The sequence below is a fragment of the Coenobita brevimanus genome, chromosome 98 (assembly GCF_032717465.1).
Source record: "Coenobita brevimanus isolate Jiangsu-jjx chromosome 98, ASM3271746v2, whole genome shotgun sequence".
NCBI classification, from domain to species: Eukaryota; Metazoa; Arthropoda; class Malacostraca; order Decapoda; family Coenobitidae; genus Coenobita; species Coenobita brevimanus.
Window position 1 is genome coordinate 39220744 of NC_137051.1, and position 19924 is coordinate 39240667.

A 19924-nucleotide genomic window follows, 5' to 3' on the forward strand; every position below is an offset into this window, starting at 1 on the left:
TTTTTTCTTTGAAGGTTGGGTTGAAACAAGGATGTGTCATGTCTCCATGGTTGTTCAATCTGTACATGGATGGGGTAATAACAGAGATACAAAGTAGGGCAGTGGATGTTGGAGTGGCCCTGGTGAGAGAGAGTAGTGTTTGGAAACTCCCTGTACTGTTGTTTGCAGATGATACTGTGTTGTTAAATGAAGGCAAAAGGGAGCTGCAAGGCTTGGTGGATGAGTTTGAGAGAGTGTGGAAGAAACGGAATCTAAAGGTGAATGTAGGGAAGAGTAAAGTGATGGTCTTTGAGGAAGGTGAAGTCAGTGAATGTACAGTGAGGTTGGATGGTGAGGAAATGGAAAATGTGAGTACGTTTAAGTACTTGGGGAGTGTGATGAGTAAGGATGAAAGTTTGGAGGGTGAAGTGCTTGAAAGGGTACAGAAGGGAAGAAAGGTTGCCGGTTCCTTAAAAGCAGTGATAAGAAACTGGGAAGTGAGCATGGAAGTGAAAAAGTTACTACATGACAGTATTGTGATACCAACTCTAACGTACGGAAGTGAACCTTGGACGTTGTTGGAAGGACACAAGTCGAGAGTGAGAGCAGTGGAAATGAGTTATTTAAGAGGTGCCTGTGGAGTCACATGGAGAGACAGACTGACAAATGAGGATATAAAGGAGCGTTGTGGTGTGGATGTGGATGTAATAGGAAGCGTTATGAGGAACACACTGAGGTGGTTTGGCCATGTGGAGAGGATGGAGGGTGAGAGACTGATGAGAAGAGTGTATGTGAATGAGGTGGAGGGGGGAAGAGGGAGGGGGAGGCCGAGAATGAGATGGAGGGATGGAGTTGAGAGGTATATGAGAGAGGGGGTGTGAGTTGGGAACAGGGCAGTGAAATGGCAAGGGACAGGGTGACGTGGAGGCGATTTGTTTGTGGCCACCCCGTACGGGATTAAAGCGTCTGGCAATAGATAGATAGATAGATAGACTGTATTTGCCGTCTTGTTTTGTACCAGCCCTCTGTGCTCTGTATTTGCTGAAGATGGTGACAGGTGTGTGGTAAGACCAGGTCTGTCGGTAAGACCACCACCTTCTTGTGTTGTATATGTAATCCGTATACCTTTACAACAATAAGTATTTCATAACTGGCCGCCGCTCCGCCGCACCAGCTGATCCAAAGTTTTGAGTCTCCAAGTCGAGATGGTATATTGAATTTAAATTATGCTATTTTTATCGATTCATGCCTGCACATATATTAAATAATTAATTTTGTTTAGTCTACATCTTAACTACTTCTAAATAAAGCATTGTTTTCCAATCCTGTGGAAGATAATCGTCATTTACTTAATTCATACTCCACCATTATCTACAGGATATCTTTGTTCTATCAGAGGTTGATCATTAATAATATATAATTTTGTTAGAAGACACGTCGGTTTCTGATTGGATCATTTGAAATATAGACAAAGTAAGGCCCAAAATTTTTCGTGTGACAAAAGAGGATCAGAAATCGCACAAACTTCTATTTAAGTTACATTACAATCATATATATTGTCTGGAATCGATTGCGTTGCAGAAATTCATAAGTGGTAACAACAACATGTGTTGTGGTAAGATGTTTACCAACTGAGTGGTGGCAGTGGGTGATGTCTTCCAACAAATATCAGTTATAAATATCAATGCCGGGATCTGATGGATAATTTAAGAGAAAGGTAGCGTACATTTAACACGTTATCTTTTACAATGTAGTGTTTTAAGACGACGTATGAGTGTTGTATATACCGGAATCTGTAGTCAAATGCTCTGTTGAATGTAAGAATTCTTATTTTGGCCCCTGTCGTATCATATAGCTTAAGGTACCTAGCCGGCAGGATAAGACATATCCAGCTAGATCAGTGGGTATGTATATAAGGACAGTGAATTTCAGGTCAGATTTATGTTTTCCTGACTAAAAGCATTCCATTTTGGTTGTCACATAGTTATAGCCAGTGGTACACAGTTGGTAGGATAAGACATGTAGCCAGACAGGTCAATTTATATTTTCATATAGATGGTAATTTCAGGTCAGATGACGATTCGGTCAGTTTATAGTATCGGTCCCACAATGATTTTTTTCATCTAACCTGGGTGTTTCCAGTGGTCTTTGGTGTGATTCGTTCGAATATGACCTTCATTTCTATCGGAAATCAATAGTTTCTGAGATGTAACCCATTTTTTGTCATCACAGAAACTACCGGTTTCTGACAGATTTAAGTCAAAATCATCAATAATCACACCAAAAACCATTGGAAACACCCATGTTGGATGTTGTTTCAAAACTGAAGCCCAGGAAAGAGGGCAGGGGTTGAAGTAAGTAAAATAATTCTAACTTAACCTAATCTAACCAACCTAACTTAATATAATCAACCTAACAACCTAAACCTCCCCCCCCTAACAAGGTCTAACTTACCTTACTCTGGAGATGGTGGATCAGACTCCACTGGCGGCACACCCAGAGATGCTTTTCTTGTCGCAGCTGAAGTCATACGTGGCAGTGAGGACACTACCAGACTTGGAAGGACGCTGTCCCTATGCAGAAAATCGATGGAAGCCTCAGGTTCTTGGTAAAAAGCCTTGAAAATCTCCCAAGGCTTCAGAGTGCACCCATTACATGGGAGAGACATGGCGGGATTGACTTTTGAATCTGGCGGAGTGCGGGAAAATTCGCTCATTGATGGAATGAAATTACATGTGATTGGTTGATGAAGAGGGAGGGATAGCTGTGATTGGCGTTCATAAATCACGTAATTCCAACGCTGTCAAGTCGGTGTAAAACATCATAAAATGCATATACCTGTATTATGATTTAAAATACTGTATATATAAAAAACTGAAAGCAATGTAAGACGGACTGCTGCTGCTACTGTTTGGTAAACATGGCTGCACGGTGGCACGGTTCGGTCTCTTTCTGTACGGTACTGAAGGAAAAAATCAGTAATCTCGTAAACCATTCATTTCCAAGAGCAACGACACATCCTGTTGAGTACAGCAAAATGAGGTGCATAGGCTGATAGGTAGAATAAGTTAGAGTTTTCAGTGGGACCGATACCGTAGTTTGACTGAAGATTCTTCTGACAAAAATTGTTCCATTTTGGGTGTCACATTTATCACAATAGTATTGACAGTGGTAGTTACCCTGAGCCTAATTTAGCTTTAATGTTGCTTAACAGTCAGGATGGGCAACTTTCCAGGCCTACCTTAGTGCAAATTAGGAGGGTTATGTTAATGATCTTTCCCCTCCATGATAAATGGGGCAAGAGAGGGACACTCTCATGGTGGAACTGACATAAGTAGAGGGATTCATTGCTGATTTGTACAGATGTGCTACAGAATGTACTTAACATCAGGTGAATTAAAAATGAACATCAGGTGAATTAAGAATTGTTCCTACTGTATTTGCCGGTGTATAGGGCCATCCTTTTTATAAGACTACCCCCATTATTCCCATACAAAATGTGGGTTTAGAGGTATACTCTGTGCATAAGACGAGCCCCAACTCTTTAGATTCTGGGAGCTTGCTGCCCCAGTAACCACAGTCCTTTATCACTCTTCCTACTGACTAGTGAAATAATACTATTAACATGTTGCTAAGCAACACAGCCTTTGGTCAGGTTTTCCTTTAAACCAGCTTCTTCTAGCTCTGGGTTTTACAGGCTATCTAGGCTGCATGTGCCACCTCAGATATCAAAATAGGTTATACATTTAATGTTCGAGTATAAACTCATACTGTATTAAGAACTTAAAATCATGTTATAATGAATTTTATACAGTAGGTTAAAGGAAAGTTACATTTCATTAGTCACCACATCAACTGTCTGTGATTAAAAACCTTCAAAATCAGTATCATCCACATCTGATCATCAGCTTTATCCTGGGTTAAAGTTTGCAGTTCTTCATTGTAAAGATCAGACTCTGAATTCAAAGGTGTAGCTTCGGCATCAGCTTCCCCTTCAACATCCACCCACAAAATGGCATCTTCTATGCCATCCACTGAATTGGATATTCCACATTTCTTGATAGAGTTGATGACTGTTTCCACAGAAATATCATTCCATGCCTAAGTTGATGATAAAATCACAGCTCATCGAGACCTGAAGCCTGCATATTCCCACCACTTGTATACGACTTTTTACCACTGATCATCCATTCATTCCATTGCTCACGGATGTGGTCTTATGAATGATTTATTTAGACAGACATCAAGTGGTTATAGGACTGAAGTTAATCCACCAGGAATAACAGCAGTGTCACTGTTGTTTATTGCTGTTAGTAATGAGCCCTACTTTAGACCTGGCAACTTTGTGCTCGGTGGTAATTTGTATACAACCCAGCCAGTCGCTACCGAGACACATGATGGTGTACATGGCATAGGCACAACAGGTTACCCATCTTTCTTATGTCCTCATGGTTGTATGCATGGAGATATTTTTTATAAGAATTTACCTTCGTATAGAAAACAAGTTGTTTTTGATGATGATAGTAATGTCAACAGTTTTTGACAGTACCGTATATGTACTATATTCAGGGAAACAGGGGTCAACGTGAGTGTTTGGCGATGTTCCCTATCACATGTATGGATCCCATAACCACAGGATATAGAGGTTAGGATTTTATTCCTGGTTTTTAGGATGACTCTAATAACCACAGGATATAGAGGTTAGGATTTTATTCCTGGTTTTTAGGATGACTCCCATAACCACAGGATTTAGAGGTTAGGATTTTATTCCTGGTTTTTAGGACAACCTCCCAAATTTTGGGCATTTTTTATGAGGTTCCACGCCCTGTACACCGGCAAATTTGGTAGTTATGATGTTCTTTCTACCTAATTCTTTGGTTTGTTGGTATTATAGTATCTGGTTGTATTTTAATATGTTGATGCTTATGCCAGTAACATATATTTTATTATTTTCAGCACTATGAGTGTGTGTGTGTTTTTAGTCATACTGGCAACATGTTCTCTTGTGGTCTTTCCTGCTGGTGTAAGCGGCCAAACTAAGACCAAACCAGTGACCACGCATCTATCAGCCAAGTGGTCACATACACCCCTGCTTCTGGAGGCTACAGAGTTTATGGCGGAGGAAAATGGCCCAACCTTTTGGGGCTTTGTGGAAGCTGTGGCTGAAAAAGACTCTCAAATATTCTCAGATGGTTAGTATGTATTGTACTACCATACTGGTACCTATTTTGGGTATTATTTTACAAGTTGCCAATATGTTGTTCGGGGATATTACCACCATAAACGCATAGTGTGATACCTAACTCTAAGGTAAGCATTTTGCTTCAACAGATTAGGTTAGGTTAGGTCCAGAAAAATATACAGTACTGCACAACCAGTGGGATGTATTGGCAACTTGTAAAAATTGACCCTATTTTGAATATTATTTTCCATTAGGCCATGTGCAGTAATCTTTTTATGTACAGTAAATAAGAGATTTCCTGTAGGAATGAGATGTGTTATGGGTAGAAAGATACATTTTGTGATTATAGTAATATTTTGAGCATACAGATAATGGTAGTGTAGAAGTCAAGAAAGTGCAAGAAAATGGTGGAAGAGTAGCTACTTCATTAAAAGAACCGGAAAGGAAATAACTTAAGGAGAAAAGCATGTAAGGACAGTAATCAGAATGCGGTTCTGTCAGATAACCCTGGCTGAAAGTTCCCAAGAGAAGAGGGAGTAGATGTCTTTGAGGATAAGGAGTTGAGAGCTTACATGTATGTTCTAAGTATACTTTTCCTGTGTCACCTTGAGGAGGATGCTGAAAGAGTTGTTGGTATAATCATTGGCATCTTCATTTTGAAGTCAGTGTTCTGTGTATTTTCATTAATCATCCAGGTTCACCTAATGGACATTCTGTACACCAAATGTTCATACAGCTTCCCAAGGTTGCAGTTTAGGTCCCTCACTTGTGAATGGAAGGTCAGCTTTATGTAATCTACTAAGGTGACCTACCCACTATTGAAACTGAATCGTGAAGAGTTAGCGGTTTGGGAGGTTTTGTCACCATTACCGAGTACTGATGCTAACCTACTGTAGGACAGCAAAAAGAAGGTCTCTGTGCTTGATTTTGTTTTTACATACTGTACTTGTGTTGCAGTTCTCAACCTGAGAGTGAAAATTAATGGGTATTTACCATGCTTGTTAGTACCGTAGATAGACAGCTACCATAAGCCCTGGAAGGCATTTCAAGTACCATGTGAGTAAAATGTGGCATCAGTCTTAGGCAGGAGACATTCAGCTACAAGTACATTAAAGTCACTCAGTGGTCCTTCTTCTAAATGACAAATAGTATCACACATCTCAAATTTCTTTTTTCCCAACAGCTTCCAGTAACTGTAGGGAATTAATTTGCAGGTTTTAGCATTTGGTTTAACTTCCAGCCCATAAAAAATATCAGCTGTATCCTGGCCAGTCCCAATATAGGAATTCCATGACAGGAAGCGTGGCATTATATTTATGTTATGTTGCATTTTGGTACTTTCTAATGTTAGCACCTCCTTTGATCAGGGATAGCTAACCATCTACCACCTATTTGATGATTATCATCTATGTTCTTGACTGCAATGTTTCTTGACAGGGAGTGATAAGGACAAATTTGAGGCAACGTTATCTGTAGCATCACAGTTTCTGCTGCCATCCCAAGTGCCTCTGCTCAAGCTGAGCCTCTCCCTGCGTTCATACTCTCCCAAAATAGAGATGTTCCATCAAATTGCATTAGACCGAGATTTGCCCAGTGGGGAGGAATGTGGGGCAGTCGTGGATGTGAATGGGGAACTGACATGTGATGTGAAGAAAATGAAGGAGCTGGTAGAGAAGGATGCCGGAGCCATGCCAGTCATGTATGAAGTTGATCACCATTACCCTGGAGGGGAGAATGCAAAGGTATGGATTGTTACTAAACCACCTTTTGGCGCAATGTGCTTGAAATGACATACTTTGCTTAATGTGCACATCTGCTGTGTGTACTGGTATGTTAATACTGTATATGCATAGAATATTTAGAATTAAGCTTCAGTGAAAAGTAGTATGTGAAAATTGGTGTACATATTAGTTTTTACATATTTATGAGTGAATCTCACACACACACACACACACACACACACACACACACACACACACAGACACACACACACACACATGGACACACAGACACACACACACACACAGACACACACACACACACACACACACACACACACACACACACACATTGGTGATAGCCAATACTCTCTTCAGGCACAAAATGATCCACAGGTATACGTGGCTAGTGATGAGAAGCATGGGTGGTGAACTGAATGAAAGGAAGGCAATGATTGATTATGTGTATGTAGATGAAAGGATGCGAAGATGTGTAATGGATGCAAGAGCTTACAGAGGTTGGGAGGGTGGACTTTCTGACCACTACTTGGTGGTGGCCAGAATCAAGATCCAAGTAAGATGGAGAAATAGAAGAAGGGAAGGACAGGAGGAAGGAGTAGTTGCAAGGAGAGTGGAAAGGTTACAAGAGGGTGAGAAAAAGGCAGAATATAAGAGAGAAGTGGAGGATCAATTGGAGCAGATGGGAGACGTGGAAGGTGTGTTCAAGATAATCACAGAAGAAATATGTGCAGCATGTGATGTGGTGTGTGGGGTGAAGAGAAGACAAAGGGGGATGCAAGGAACAGCATGGTGGAATGAAGAGGTGAGACAGGCTGTGGCACAAAAGAAGAAAGCATACAATGAATGGATGAGAAATTGGGGCATGGAAGAAGTTGAGAGGCAGAAGAGAGAGTTATATGTAGAAAGGAAGAGAGAGGTGAAAAGATTAGTAAGAGAGAGTAAGAAGAGAGTGGATGAGGAATTTGGAAGGAATTTGAGTATAAAGTGGAGGGACTGTAAAAAAATGTTCTGGAAAGAGGTGAAGAGAGTAAGACAGGGTGGCAGTGAAGTTAGCAGAGGAGTGAAAGATAAAAATGGTAGATTACTAGTGGAGAAGGGAGAAAAAGTAAGCAGATTGAGTTTGGGGAGGCAACGGACATGATTGTGTGCAACACATATTTTAGGAAAAGAGACAGTAGGTTAATTACGTATGAGTCTGGGGGAAATAGCAGTCAGATAGATTATTTTCTGGTTAGGAGGGCCGATAGGAGGTTAGTGAGGGATGTTAAAGTTATAGGAAGTGAGGAGTGTGTGCAGCAGCACAAACTATTGATTTGTGATATGGTGCTTAAAGAACAAATGATGAAAAAGAGGACTTATGTACCTAGGAGGAAAATATGGAAGCTGAAAAACCAAGTAGTAAGGGATGCCTTCTATAGCGAGTTGAGGAGAGTGGTGGCTGAACAGGGAGCTGTAGACAGAGGCGTTAATGAACAGTACAGAGCCCTCAAGAACAATTTCTTGAGAGTTACTGATGTAACATGCGGCTGGACAAGAGGACCACCGAGACATAAAGTAACTTGGTGGTGGGATGAGGGTGTAGAAGCTGCAATTAAGGAGAAAAGAAGGCTTTTCCGGGAATGGAAGAAGGGTGGTAGCAAAGAGGAATATTTGGCTGCCAAGTGTAGGGCTAGGAGAGAGGTATACAGGGCAAAGTCTGAGTCACAGAGACAATTACTTGATAACCTAAATCATGGGGAAAGGAAAAATATATTTAGGGTGGCAGGTCAGGTGAAGAGGGATAATCAGGATATCATAGGTGAGCAGTGTGTGAAGAATGATGAAGGAAGGGTAGTGGTGAACAGTGAGGATATTAAAGATGCATGGAGAGAGCATTATAACCGGTTGTTGAATGAGGAGTTTGACTGGGACAGGGAAGGTTTGGAGCCAGCAGATCCAGTGTCTGGCCCTTGGCCTTTGATTGATACTGCTACTGTGAGTGAGGCAATAGGCAGGATGAGGGTGGGGAAGGCAGCAGGTGTGTCTGGGTTGACTGCCGAAATGTTGAAGGCCTCAGGCGATATAGGGGTGAGTTTAGTCACTGACCTGATAAATAGGATTATTTATGAGTGTGTTGTCCCAGATGATTGGCTGAAGAGTGTAATTGTAAATGTGTATAAAGGGAAGGGTGATGCCCTGGAAAGAGGGAATTATAGAGGTATAAAGCTTTTAGATCAGATAATGAAGGTAATGGAGAGAGTTTTAGAAGGTATGATTAGAGAAAGAGTGAATATTGATGAGATGCAGTTTGGGTTTATGCCAGGTAGGGGGACCACTGATGCCATATTCATTGTTCGACAGCTTCAGGAAAAATATATTGGTAGGAGAAGGGATCTTTATTTTGTTTTTGTTGATTTGGAAAAGGCCTTTGACAGAGTCCCTAGAGAGGTGGTGAAGTGGGCAATGAGAAAGCTTGGCTTGGAGGAGTGGCTGGTTAGGGTGGTTATGGCCATGTATGTGGGTGCTCACACCCAGGTGAGAGTGAATGGAGATTTGAGTGATGAGTTTTCCGTGAATGTTGGTGTGCATCAGGGGTCAGTCTTGAGTCCCATGTTGTTTATCATGGTACTTGAAGCCCTTTCACGTGACTTTAGAAACGGACTCCTGTGGGAGTTGTTGTATGCTGATGATTTGGTGTTGATTGCAGAGAATGAAAGGGAGGCAGAGGAAAGGTTTAGGAAGTGGAGAGATGGTATGGGGCAAAAGGGTTTAAGGGTAAATGCAGATAAAACAAAAGTGATCATATCTAGGGTTGGTGGCAGTACTGTCAAAGACGAGGGAGAGTGGCCATGTGCAGTTTGCCACAAGGGCGTGGGAAGTAATTCCATCTTGTGCGGTGTGTGTGATAAATGGGTGCATAAGAGATGTAGTGGTATCAGAGGTAGACTGCGAGATAATGCTGATTTTATGTGTACGGCGTGCCGGGGTGAGCAGGTGGAGATCGTCAGACGTGAAAGAATTGAACTTGCTGGTGAATCTCTTGAGTGTGTGGAAGAGTTTTGTTATTTAGGAGACATGTTGTGTGCTGGAGGTGGGGCTGGAGCTAGCTCTGTGGCTAGGGTGAGAAGTGGTTGGAAGAAGTTCAGGGAGCTCTTGCCTCTCCTGACATTGAGGGGGCTCTCCCTACGTGCTAAGGGGTCTTTGTATGCAGCGTGTGTTAGGAGTGTAATGCTGTATGGCAGTGAGACCTGGGCAGTGAAGGAGGAAGACATTCGCCGGCTCAGACGTACAGAAATGACAATGATTAGGTGGATGTGCATTGCGTCCCTGCGTCCAAGGCCTGGAGGGGCTGGGTTTACAATGGAAGAGTTGAGAGGTAGGATGGGACTGGAGTGTATTGGTGTTGTGATGAGGAGAGGTAGATTGAGGTGGTTTGGACATGTGGAGAGGATGGGGGATGATAGTTGGGTGAGGAAGGTGAGAAATGTTAATATTGGGGGTGGGGCTATGAGGGGTAGACCGAGAAAGACATGGGACGAGGTCATTAAGTGTGACCTTAGGGTTAAGGGACTGAACAGGGAGGCTGCAATGGATCGTGCAGCATGGAGAGCCGCCATTAGGTGACCAAGGCCGACACATGCAAGCATGTTGGAGCCTTTAAAAACGAAAACGAAAACGAATAGAGGATGGAAGTAATGCAAGTATAAGTGGCTGGGGAATGGCTGGGAGAAGGAGGGAGGTGAGAAGACAGGAAGAAATCAGTAGGATAGAAGTTGTGGAAACAGTGAAGAAAGTCAAATTGGGGAAAGCCCCAGGAATTGATGGAGTGTGTGGTGAAATGCTGAAGCATGGGGGAGAGATAGTAGTAGAATGGATGTGGAAGATGTGCAGATTGGCCTGGGAGGAAGGTACCGTCCCGGAGGAATGGAAGTCAGGTATAATTATTCCCTTGTACAAAGGAAAAGGGGAAAAAGAAGTGTGTGGTAATCATAGGTGTATTTGTCTTCTTAGTGTAATAGGAAAAGTGTATGGTAGGATACTTATTGAGAAAGTTAGGGAAATAACAGAGGATGTTGGAGAAGAACGGGGAGGCTTTAGTAATGGAAGAGGTTGTGTAGATCAGATATTCATTCTTAGATCTTTAGGGGAAAAGTTTCTAGAGAAGGGAAAGCAGTAGTTTGCGGCCTTCATGGATTTGGAGAAAGCATATGACGGGGTGAATAGACAAGGATTGTGGAAAGTATTAAGAATATATGAAGTATATGGGAAGTTGTTGAATGCTGTGAAGAGTATGTATGATGGTGCTAAGGCTGCAGTGCTTGTGAATGGTGAACTAAGTGAATTTTTCTCTTTGAAGATTGGGTTGAAACAGTTATGTGCCATGTCTCCATGGTTAATCAATCTGTACATGGATGGGGTAATAAAAGAGGTACAAGGTAAGGCAGTGGATGTTGGAGTGGTCCTGGTGAGAGAGGGTAGTGTTTGGAAATTCCCTGTACTGTTGTTTGCAGATGATACTGTGTTGTTCAGTGAAGACGAAGGGGAGCTACAAGGCTTGGTGGATGAGTTTGGGAGAGTGTGTAGGAAACGGAATCTAAAGGTGAATGTAGGGAAGAGTAAAGTGATGGTCTTTGAGAGAGGCGAAGTCAGTGAATGTACAGCGAGGTTGTATGGTGAAGAATTGGAAAATGTGAGTACGTTTAAGTACTTGGGTAGTGTGATGAGTAAGGATGGGGGTTTGGAGGGTGAAGTGCTTGAAAGGGTACAGCAAGGAAGAAAGGTTGCCGGTTTCTTAAAAGCAGTGATAAGAAACAGGGAAGTGAGCATGGAAGTGAAGAAGTTACTACATGACAGTATTGTGATACCAACTCTAACGTATGGAAGTGAAGCTTGGACGTTGCTGGAAGGACACAAGTCAAGAGAGAGAGCAGTGGAAATGAGTTATTTAAGAGGAGCCTGTGGAGTCACATGGAGAGACAGGCTGACAAATGAGGATATAAAGGAGTGTTGTGGTGTGGATGTGGATGTGATAGGAAGCGTTATGAGGAACACATTGAGGTGCTTTGGCCATGTGGAGAGGATGGAGGGTGAGATACTGACGAGGAGAGTATGTGAGTGAGGTGGAAGGTGAGGGAAGGAGGGGGAGGCCGAGGATGAGATGGAGGGATGGAGTGGAGAGGTACTGTATATGAGAGAGGGGAGTGTGAGTTGGGAGCAAGGAAGTGAAATGGCAGGGGACAGGGCAGCGTGGAGGCGATTTGTTTGTGGCCACCCCTTACGGGATTAAAGCGTCTGGCAATAGATAGATAGATAGATTTTTGTTTGTTTGTTTCTGACCCAAGGCATAGGCTTCATAACTTGCTTCCAAGACCCAGTAGTCCTCGTACATACCGTACACCTCTGCATGTCACCACTTTGGCGCTGACATCCACCGTCATATTGCATTCATGCAAGGGGTGTCTCATACAGGACTGGTGGATTGGTATTAGCGAGGGTGTTTTTATGACATGTTGGCGGGTCTTCTGGTAGATCAGTAAAGTTAACTTATATGAAATTCAAATCCTTGAGCTGTTCCCTCCCTCTTTGGGAATTTGAGCTTAGGTTCAGTAGGTCTGCAGGCCACCTCTCTACTGATTGAGCCCCCGCCTTCCCCCTGTATGTTTGTAAGGTGCAAATTATGCCCCAAATGCTCATCGTTTTCAAAGTTTTTCACGTAGTACAGTAAAACCTCACTATAACGGACTAATTGGGACCCAAGCCATTCCGAAAAATGCGAAATTCCGATAAAAGTGACATCCGGACTTCCCCCTGCTAACCCGGAGTTATTCCGATATATCAGACATTAGTCCAGGTCGCACGAACGGTTTTTAACCCTTTCCCGTGAAGGGAGGAGCGTAAATTCTGGCTGTGCGCTTAACTGTTGCTTGAGAGCTTTCAGAACAGTCGTGTAGAGACATTTTACTTCTAACACTCATAGGAAAGTTACTGTTCATCATAGAAAGGCCACTTTGGTCTCATTTTGAAGATGAAGAGTTTTGCTCTGTCATACATTGTCCAAAAAGACAATATATACAAAATGAAATGCAAAAACAAGTGAGTAGAATTTCACTGACATGCTAAAGTTTTACACTGTCCTTTAAAAAAGTATTTACCAAAAAAAAAGTATTCAAGAAGTAATAATATTTTTTGCTTCAGTATGTAGCAGAGTAAATTTCCTTTCCATTAATGCATTATTTGTTGTAATTTCTTAAATAATAACACCGCATATACATGCGAGAAAAAGAAGCATAAGTGTTCGGCGGGAAGTCAAGAGGTGTACATCCTAGCTGTGAGGAACCTCACACCACACTGAGCAGAGCAAACCAAGTGAGCATGCACGCACCAGCTGTAGCAGGTTTAGCTCCACCCACTTTAGTCTGTCATCCAACAAAAATGACGACTCCCTAAATATTTCTTTAGAGATTACATCGGATGACAGGCAAAGTCGTCATTCTGACGTCAGAGGTTGACAAACGCATGACAACCCAGGTCGTCATTGGTAAGTCTAAGGGTTAAACTGTTTTGACCACCATTGCTCTACTGTACTGTGTTATATCTTCACTACATTAATCTAATGGTATAATATATATAATAATACTGCACTGTACACTCATAATCATGTCTTTTATTTACCTTTCTGTGCTGAACATAGCTGAAGTGGTCAGGCAGTCCGGACTGCTTCTGGCTTTATCAGACTTTTTCCGATATATTGGAATTTAGTCTGGTAGCTCCTCAAGACCGATGAAAGCGAATTCCGGTCTATTGAAGTCCATTATATCGAGGTTTTACTGTATGGGTAAAAGAACGTAAGGAAGCAATTAATTCCATCCCATCGTCAAGCTCAAAGCTCCCCTTTTGACTTTTCAGCCCACAACATCACTCCCTGTAGCCACACACCAATTACCAAGCTGCCACCAAACATCACTGATAAATGCTAGAATTCCCATTCTGTGCCTGCAGTCAGATAAAATAAAATACATTTACCTTCCCTTTACAAGTTCTCTCTCCTACTTTTTCCCGGCTACCACAACTCGGATTTATGGATGCCATGAAACCTGCTGATCTTTTGTTGGCCGCTCAACCAGTGTCCATTAAATGGGGTGCAATGGGTCACAGTATGTCCCTTTTTATTCCAGCTTGGCCTGAAATTGCCCTTTTCCCGTAGTTGTTGCTGACTTGTTATACTAACAAGCTTTACTGTACTAGTCATGAAGAAGTGCTTGACAGGGATGTGAAATAAGATGCAAAAAGCTGAAATTATGGGCCAAGGTAGTACTAGAACATGCAATTGTAACCTTTTATTTTCAAACATATGCTTGAAATCCCACCTTGGGGGAGGGGGGGGGGAGACCCTTAGATATAACAGACTATCAGCTTTAAGAGACCTGGCTTTCCCCCAATTAGTCCGTTATAGCAAGGGTCTACTATATTTCATATTGAACATGAGAAGAAAACTAGAGATGAGGACATACAGGTAACAAATTAGAAAGAAAATTGCCAGGTTTGGCAACATCAAAAGCAGTGTTTTGGTGACAAGATGTGCAGGAGTGTTTGAGTGGAGGGACATCCGCTGAATGGCACAGATGTTGAAGATTGGGCTTCATATGAAGTTAAAATATTTGGCCTTTATTTGCAGTGATGGATAATGATGCATGCCACATTTTGCACCAGTGGATATGATAATTTAATGTATTGATATATAGCCACTGTATATGTGTGTATATATATATATATATATATATATATATATATATATATATATATATATATATATAAAGTGTATATATATATATATATATATATATATATATATATATATATATATATATATATACTGTACATACATACTGGTACATAAGTGTATGTTATATATTTGCTTCATTGACAATATTTTGACAAGGTGGGTGTGATCCTGTATGCAGAAGTAGGGTCCAGTGAGCTGCCCACATTCCACTGGGCCTTGAAGGAGTTGGCTAGTACTGGTCGCATTGACTACGTCCTCCGCCATAGAATCAAGGTCAGTCAGTCATCAGTGATACACTGTACATCATATTGATTTGTATAATTATATATGTATTTTATATACTGTATATATATTACAGGTGGTCCCTAAGCTACGACCGGGTTACATTCTGAGAAACTGGTCATAAGTGGCATTTTTCCTGAGTTAAAAATGCATTCAATACACATAACCAGCCGAACATCTTAGCCTAGCCAAGCCTGTCTTTAACGTGCTTAGAACACTTACATTTGCCTACAGTTGTGCAAAATCATTAACACAAAGCCTATTTTATAGTAAAGTGTTGAATATCTCATGTTATTTATTGAATACTGTATTGAGGTCGTCAGCTGTAAAAGTCTAAGGTCTTGTGCAATGACTATAATGGGCTGGTTCCTGGATGATTTGCCATGACAACAAAAACAGGCCAAGGCACCGTCTAGACGTATCGCCGTGAGACAAATCCCTGTCAAAACATGGACAATTCCCCGTCAGAATTCTGAGAATCTCAGACTTCCATATTTATGTACATGTAACCAATATATGTACATGTAACCCATATAGCTTTAGGTTATATGTAACCCATCTATGTATATGTAACCCATATAGGTGTCATGTATAACCCATAGGTAAATGGGAGACTGCTGTACCTTTACACCCATCCTTATGTAAGTAGGACACTGCTGTACCTGCACATCCCTTTAGCTAATGTCTAATGCTTCTTAAATTCCTAGCCATTTCTTTGCTGCAGTATGACCCAATTTTTATGAATGCACTTAACTAATTTTCATTATGTATTGACCTCAGATTCATTTATTTTTTGTATCTTAAATACGAACAGAAACGAGGAGGGCGTAAGGTGCGCCTAAGTGGGTTTGGAGTGGAACTGGCCATTAAGAGCACCGAGTATAAGGCACAGGATGACACAGAAGTTCAAGAGGAGGCAGGAGGTCAGGATCAGGAGGAGGACCAAGATGTTGAAGTTGAAGGGTTCCTGTTTTCTAAGCTGGAGTAAGCTTTTGTTTCACATTTGGGTATCTTTATATTAACCCCTTAGATTTGATTTTTGTTTTTTATAATTGTCATATTATTTTATTCAGCCTAGAAGAGCCCCTTGTTAGTATAGGAATCAATGAGTTATAACTTATCCAGTGAAAAAAAAAAAAAAAAAAAAAAAACTAATCTAGGTAAAATTGCCTGTAGCTAGCATGAATCGAAGAACGACATCATCATAGTAAAGGGGTTAAGTATCATGAAAGAGATAAAGTGTAGTGCACAGGGTGGTTATCATAGTTGTTATAATAAATTGTTGTGCGGTAGCTACATGATTTATGTTCTGGCTTACTTATCCTTTACTTAGGTGCAATGTGACTGGTTTCATATTTAAAGGTTATTCTGTGTATATATTGCTCATGTGCATAAATTCCTTAAGGGATGGGTGAAAACAATGCGATCCATGTCACCTTGTCCATTGCCATTTGGCTACCGCACTCCAACTTACACCCCCCTTTCTCAAATATCTCTACTCCATCCCTCCATCTAACAACATAATGCAATATTCTGTTACATTTTAGAACTACTTGTACTGCCATGCATATTGTACTGTAGATTGGTAGATAGCACTGGTACCTTAATTTTTCATTCTTTGCAGATCATTACATCCAGAGAAGAAAGAAGACTTGGATCAGTTAAGAAAACATCTGGAAGAGTCTCGGCATGAAATGGCACCCATGAAGGTGTGGCAGCTGCAGCATCTTAGCATGCAGGCTGCTCAGCGTATCATGTCTGCTCCCCAGGATCAGCAGCTCTCTCTCCTTGTACACACTGCTCAGAATTTTCCAATGTTGGCTCGTTCCCTTGTTAGGATCAAGGTATGTTGAAAGTGGTGGTGAAAGGTACCAGTATTTTTTAAGATTTAGTGGGACCTTGTCTCATTAAACGAAGATGAAAGGGAAGGGTGAATCCATGTTTGGAAGTGTGAATGGAAGATTGTCAGGTGTTGATAGAGGAAGGGCAAGAGAAGGTGTGGCCTTGTTAGTGAGTCCGGAAGTACAGCAGTGTGTGATTAAATGGAAGGAGGTGTCATCGAGACTGATGTGGGTGAAAGCGAAGTTTGAATGTGAGTTGTGGGTGTTTGTGATTGCATATGGGCCTGGTAGTGAAAGGTATGAAGAAGAAAGGGAGTCTTTCTGGAATGATGTTGATGAGTGTCTGCAGAGTTTTGGAGCGAATGTGAATGTGGTAATGATGGGAGATCTGGATGCTAGAGTGGGAAATGTAGCAGTTGAAGGTGTAATTCGTATGCATGGTGTGCCTGGAAGAAATGAAAATGGGGAACAAATGATAGCGATGTGTGTTGAGCGAGAGATGGTGATTGGAAATACCCTGTTTGAGAAGAAAGATATTTATAAGTATACATGGGTGAGACAGGAGGTTGGAAGGGTTGTTGATAGAGCATTGATGGATTATGTGGTTGTGTCCAGGAATGTAATAGGAAGATTGTTGGATGTGAGAGTTCTGAGAGGGGAGGGTGGAGGTATGTATGACCACTGCCTGGTGGAGGGAAAGGTAAGAGATGGGTGAGAGCAAGGAGAGTTAGGTGTGGCAGGGAGGTTTTGAAAGTGAGTGAGTTGGATAAAAGAGAGAAAATGATAGAGTATCAGGAGAAATTGAAAGATGAGTGGAACGCAGTGAAAGATCAGGAAAATGGCAGTGTGGAGGAGGAATGGCAGTTGTTTAAGAGTGCTGTGGTGGGGCATGCGGAATAGGTGTGTGGTGTGAGACGTGTGGGTGGTGGTGTAAGAAAAGGAAGTGAATGGTGGTGTGAGGAAGTAAGTATGGCTGTGGCTGAGAAGAGACGTGCATATGAAGTGTGGCTGCAGAGGAAGCATGAGGTGTTATACGAGAGGTATAAAGGAAAGAGGAATAGGGCGAGAAGGGCTGTGCGTGATGCTAAAGTGGCAGCAGATGAGAGGTGGGGGAGGCGGTTGACTAAGAATTTTCAATAGAATAAGGAAATGTTTTGGAAGGAGGTGAAAAGGATGCGACAGGTAAAGTCTGGGAAGGAAGAGCAAGTAAAAGCAGAGGATGGAAGGATGTTAATTGAGATGGATGCAGTAAGGAAGAGATGGGCAGAGTATTTTGAAAAATTGTTACATGTAGAGGAGGAAAGGGTGGCTGAGACTGTGGTGGATGGAAGGGTGCAAGGAATAAATGTGTTGGGAGAGTTGAATGATTCTTTGATCACGAAGGAGGAAGTGCAGGAGGCAGTAAAGGAGATGAAAACAGGGAAAGCTGCAGGTATGGATGGGTGTGCTGTGGAATGCCTGAAGGATGGTGGAGTGACTATTGTTGACTGGTTAGTAAGATTGTTGAATGTGTGCTTTGTGAAAGGTATGGTGCCAGTCGACTGGGCAAGTGCTTGTGTGTTCCCGTTGTATAAATGCGTTGGTGATAAGTATGAATTATACTAGCTTTAGGGGTATAAGTCTGTTGAGTGTTGTAGGTAAGGTGTATGGCAGAGTGTTAATTAAGAGAGTTAGAGAGGGTACAGAGGAAGCGATTGGTGATGAGCATTGTGGCTTTAGGAGAGGGATGGGATGCGTGGATCAGGTGTTTGCTGTGAAACAAGTGTGTGAAAAGTGTTTAGCGAAAGACAAGGACGTGTTTTGGGCATTCAGGGATTTAGAGAAAGCATATGATAGAATTGATAGGGAGGCTTTGTGGACTGTTTTAAGATTGTATGGACTTGATGGTAGGTTACTAAAAGGGGTGAAAAGTTTTTATGTAAATAGTAGAGCGCGTGTAAGAGTGGGAAATGCTGTGAGTGATTGGTTTCCCGTGAGAGTGGGGCTGCGACAGGGATGTGTGGTGTCGCCTTAGTTTTTTAATATTTATATGAATGGTGATGTAAGGGAGGTGAATGCAAGAGTTTTAGGTGGAGGTCTGAGTCTAGTGAATGTTGATGGTGGAGAGTGGAATCTGAAGCAGCTGCTGTTTGCAGATGATACTGCACTGGTGACTGATTCAGAGGAGAGATTGAGACAGTTGGTAGAGGAGTTTGGAGGGATGTGTGAAAGGAGGAAATTGAAAGTAAATGAGAATAAGAGTAAAGTGATGAAGTGTATGAGGTCGGTAGACGGTAGGAGGATGAATATAGTTTTGAATGGTGAGTTGTTTGAGGAGGTAGAGTGTTTTAAGTATTTAGAATCACATGTTGTTGTGGACGGAAAAATAGATGCAGAAGTGAAGTTTAGAATGAATGTAGAAGGAAAGGTGATGGGTGGAATGAAAAAAGTGCATAGATGTCGTTCGCTAGAATGGATGTAAAGAGAAGTCTGTATGAGGGTGTTGTGTTACCGACTGGGTTATATGGGGCTGAAACATGGAATATGGGTGTAGCAGGGAGGAAAAGTTTGAATGTAGATGAGGTGTGTGAGGAGTATGTGTGGAGTGACACATATGGATCGGGTGAGAAATGATGAAGTGCGAAGGAGAACTGGAGTTGTTCGGGAGATGCTGATCGAGTTGAGCAGAGGGTGTTGCGATGGTTTGGGCATATGGAGAGAATGGATAATGAGCGATTGGTGAAAAAGATAACTAGATCTGATGTGAGAGGTGTAAGGCTGAGAGGGAGACCACGAACAGGATGGATGGACGGTGTGAAGAGAGCGTTGGATGCAAGAGGGATGTCTGTTGAGCAAGGAAGAGTGGCTGTGCGTGACAGAACTATATGGAGAGAAATTGTGAATGAATAAATAATAATGCAGCCCTGAGGGGATATTCTCCCACATTTGGTCTGATCAGTTAATCAGGCCAGGTGTGGGTAAGGGGATGGGTCTGGTATGATGTGGCAGGGGTAAACCAGTTCTGCTGTCGGACCCTGCTGTGGATGTCACAGATTGCACTGCTCAGTTGACCCTTGTGCGGTGTGGAGTGGTGAGGACCCGTCCCTTCTCCCCTTTGGGGTAAGATGCTAATGAATGTGTTTGAGTGGATGAGCAAATT

At 42.0% G+C, this 19924-nt stretch overlaps 1 protein-coding gene across 2 annotated transcripts in view; it reads left to right on the forward strand.

Moving 5' to 3' along the window:
• Positions 1 to 1630: 1630 nt before the first annotated feature.
• Uggt (UDP-glucose-glycoprotein glucosyltransferase) overlaps positions 1631 to 19924 on the forward strand; it is a 188732-nt gene continuing 170438 nt past the window's right edge. For both annotated transcript variants that reach the window (XM_080283702.1, XM_080283701.1), the window contains exons 1-6: positions 1631 to 1696; positions 4936 to 5171; positions 6599 to 6903; positions 14819 to 14935; positions 15759 to 15928; positions 16569 to 16788. In XM_080283702.1, the coding sequence (XP_080139828.1) occupies positions 1677 to 1696; positions 4936 to 5171; positions 6599 to 6903; positions 14819 to 14935; positions 15759 to 15928; positions 16569 to 16788 (1068 nt within the window). In that variant the 5' untranslated portion in view covers positions 1631 to 1676. The remainder of the gene's footprint in view (positions 1697 to 4935; positions 5172 to 6598; positions 6904 to 14818; positions 14936 to 15758; positions 15929 to 16568; positions 16789 to 19924) is intronic.